This window comes from Montipora capricornis, chromosome 3 (assembly GCF_036669925.1).
Source record: "Montipora capricornis isolate CH-2021 chromosome 3, ASM3666992v2, whole genome shotgun sequence".
Taxonomy (NCBI): Eukaryota; Metazoa; Cnidaria; class Anthozoa; order Scleractinia; family Acroporidae; genus Montipora; species Montipora capricornis.
The window spans coordinates 4080301-4082800 of NC_090885.1; the positions used below are offsets into that span (position 1 = coordinate 4080301).

A 2500-nucleotide genomic window follows, 5' to 3' on the forward strand; every position below is an offset into this window, starting at 1 on the left:
TTGTCTTAGGCATTTTCCCTCAAGAAACCTGCATAATAGTCTCAACAGCAGTAGCAACAACAAACGACTTTGTGTCAAGATTGATAAAGTGGACACATCACCACTTTATCCTACTGTTTTTTTTGGGCCAAATAATGGAAATAGAAAACGCCCACATGTCTGTAAGACTGACCCTTATTTCACCCACAAGATTAACAAAATATGAAAAACCAAACATCAAATTTAATAAAAACACAATAATCACTTTCACAACTGCCTGCTGTTTATGGCACAAAAACAATTAAATACAGTGAGAACAGATAATCACACCCTATGTGGAAAACTACCGCGCACCGGTGGCTCAGTTGGTTGAGCACCGGGCTGCAATGCGGGAGGTCGTGAGTTCGACTCCAGGCGGACCAACACTCAGGGTCTTTATAATTATAACTGAGGAGAAAGTGCTGCCTTTGTAATTATATCCGAAAATGGTTAGACTTTAGGAAGATAAGCAGGAGGTCCCGGTCTCACAAATAACTTCCATGTTCATTAGGTCCCTGTGGGACGTTAAAGAACCCACACACTATTCGAGAAGAGTAGGGGATGAAGTTCCCGGTGTTGTGGCTGTCCTCTGTGTGTATATGGGTGGGTGGGTATAGCAGGTCCACATCAGCTGAATAGCTGCCAAAACTTCAACCTACTCAAACAAACAAGAAACAAACAAACAACTTTATTCTTCATTTAATAGTGGTTTATCAATTTGTTACAAGACCATCTATTAGGAGAATCCTTGATTGTTAAATCCCGTTATTTTCGTTAATAATAAATGCCAAGAGACACCTGTTAGGGTGCAATTGTGTGCATGTATGAGTATTATGTGACTGCTTAAAATGCTTTCCCTCCAAAAACGGCCTCCTACAGGTTAAACATCCGACGATTTTACTCGTCAGTGAGGAACCCCCTAGGGGCAAAAGGGCTAAACCATTATTAATCAAAACGGTTAGAACTACCTATAAGTGAAATTATAATTAAGTATGGCAAAACTAAAGCTAACCCTAGCGCTAACCACATGGCTACCCTCTTGATTGCTTAGGCCTAATCCCAAACAGTGCCTACAAAAGTTCAAATAACTACCAAGGCCTTGGTTGTTCAGAAGGTGTATAACGCTATCCACCGGATAAATCGCTATCCAGCAGATAAACACTAGCAAAATCCAGTGGATAGTGCTATCCACGCTTCGAACAACTGGGGCAAGATAAATCACTATCCAGCGGATAAACACGAGCGAAACCAATTGAGGTAGCCAGTGGATAGTGATTTTTTCCAGTGGATAGCTCTATCCACCCTTCCAACAACTGGGGCCTGCATGGTTAGAAAAAAAAACCTGCAGCATCTACATCAATATCTACATGTTCCTGCAAAGTCCCCTTTGACTTATACGTAGCCTCATACACCATAAACCCTTTTGAGACATCAATACCAAGCCTGCAACGTGTTGCTGGAGAATTTAGGCCAGACCGCAGCACCAGGAACTCTGTGCCCAGCTGCTCTTTTTGAATAGTGTGTGGGATTATTTATGTCCCACAGAGTTTATTAACAATGGTTGTGTAAGGCAGGGCCTGCGGTTTATAGTCTGTAGATTCAATGTGATTTTAAAGTACAAGACATTTAAAGATGGAAATTCAAGATAATTATATGTACCATAAATATACGTTTCTTTTTTTTTCTAAATGAGATCTAAAAAATGCCATAATTTTCTCAGTTGTGCACCTAGTAATTTGCACTGTTTTGTGTTTTTTTCACTTTTGATTTATATATACATGCACAGCAAGGTTGCTTCCAACATCACTGCCATTTATTGGCAAGGTCAATGCTCAAACGACAGTAAAAGGCCAAAAACGTTTTGGCATAAGGCAAAGATTTTGTTTTTGTAAATGTTTGATTCTTTGATTTCGTTTTATGTTTTCACAGCAATAAGGTGGATCAAGGAGGGAATGTTCAGAAGAGGGATACAGGAGACTCTGCTGTTGTTAACTCTCAGCTCAGTGATATGCTGAAATCAATTGAATCTTTGACTCACTCTGTTAATCACGTTGCCACTAAACAACAAGTGAGTTGCTTAACTGTTGAGTCTTTTTGAAAAAAATGATATACGTGTATTCACCAAATGCCCTTTCATTTCACTGACTCTTAATTGAAACAAACTCTAGTTAAACTCGACAATCACAATAATTAGTGGGAGTCAAATCAGTTAGCTATAATTATACAAGCACTTGAAGCTAGTAACTGTCCCGAAAAAAATATGAATCTTAAGCAAAGATGACAGCGGCTTGGAGAATGGCACGTAAAAATACAACATAGCGTTATTTCAATCACTTTTTTAATTATCCTAACGTATAAAATTATTATGAATGATGTGGTAGTGTGGAGAGAAAATTTAAAATTAATCACTTTGTCTTTGTTCAGATTGCCTTTTTCTAGATGATAAGGGCAGTTGCATTAATGTGACAAGTCTTGAAATCAT

General features: G+C 38.6%; 1 protein-coding gene across 1 annotated transcript in view; it reads left to right on the plus strand.

The window, feature by feature from the left end:
- LOC138041977 (protein ERGIC-53-like) overlaps positions 1-2500 on the plus strand; it is a 29323-nt gene that overhangs the window by 25513 nt on the left and 1310 nt on the right. Inside the window, exon 13 of the mRNA XM_068887684.1 lies at positions 1948-2086. Coding sequence (XP_068743785.1) covers positions 1948-2086 — 139 coding nt within the window. The remainder of the gene's footprint in view (positions 1-1947; positions 2087-2500) is intronic.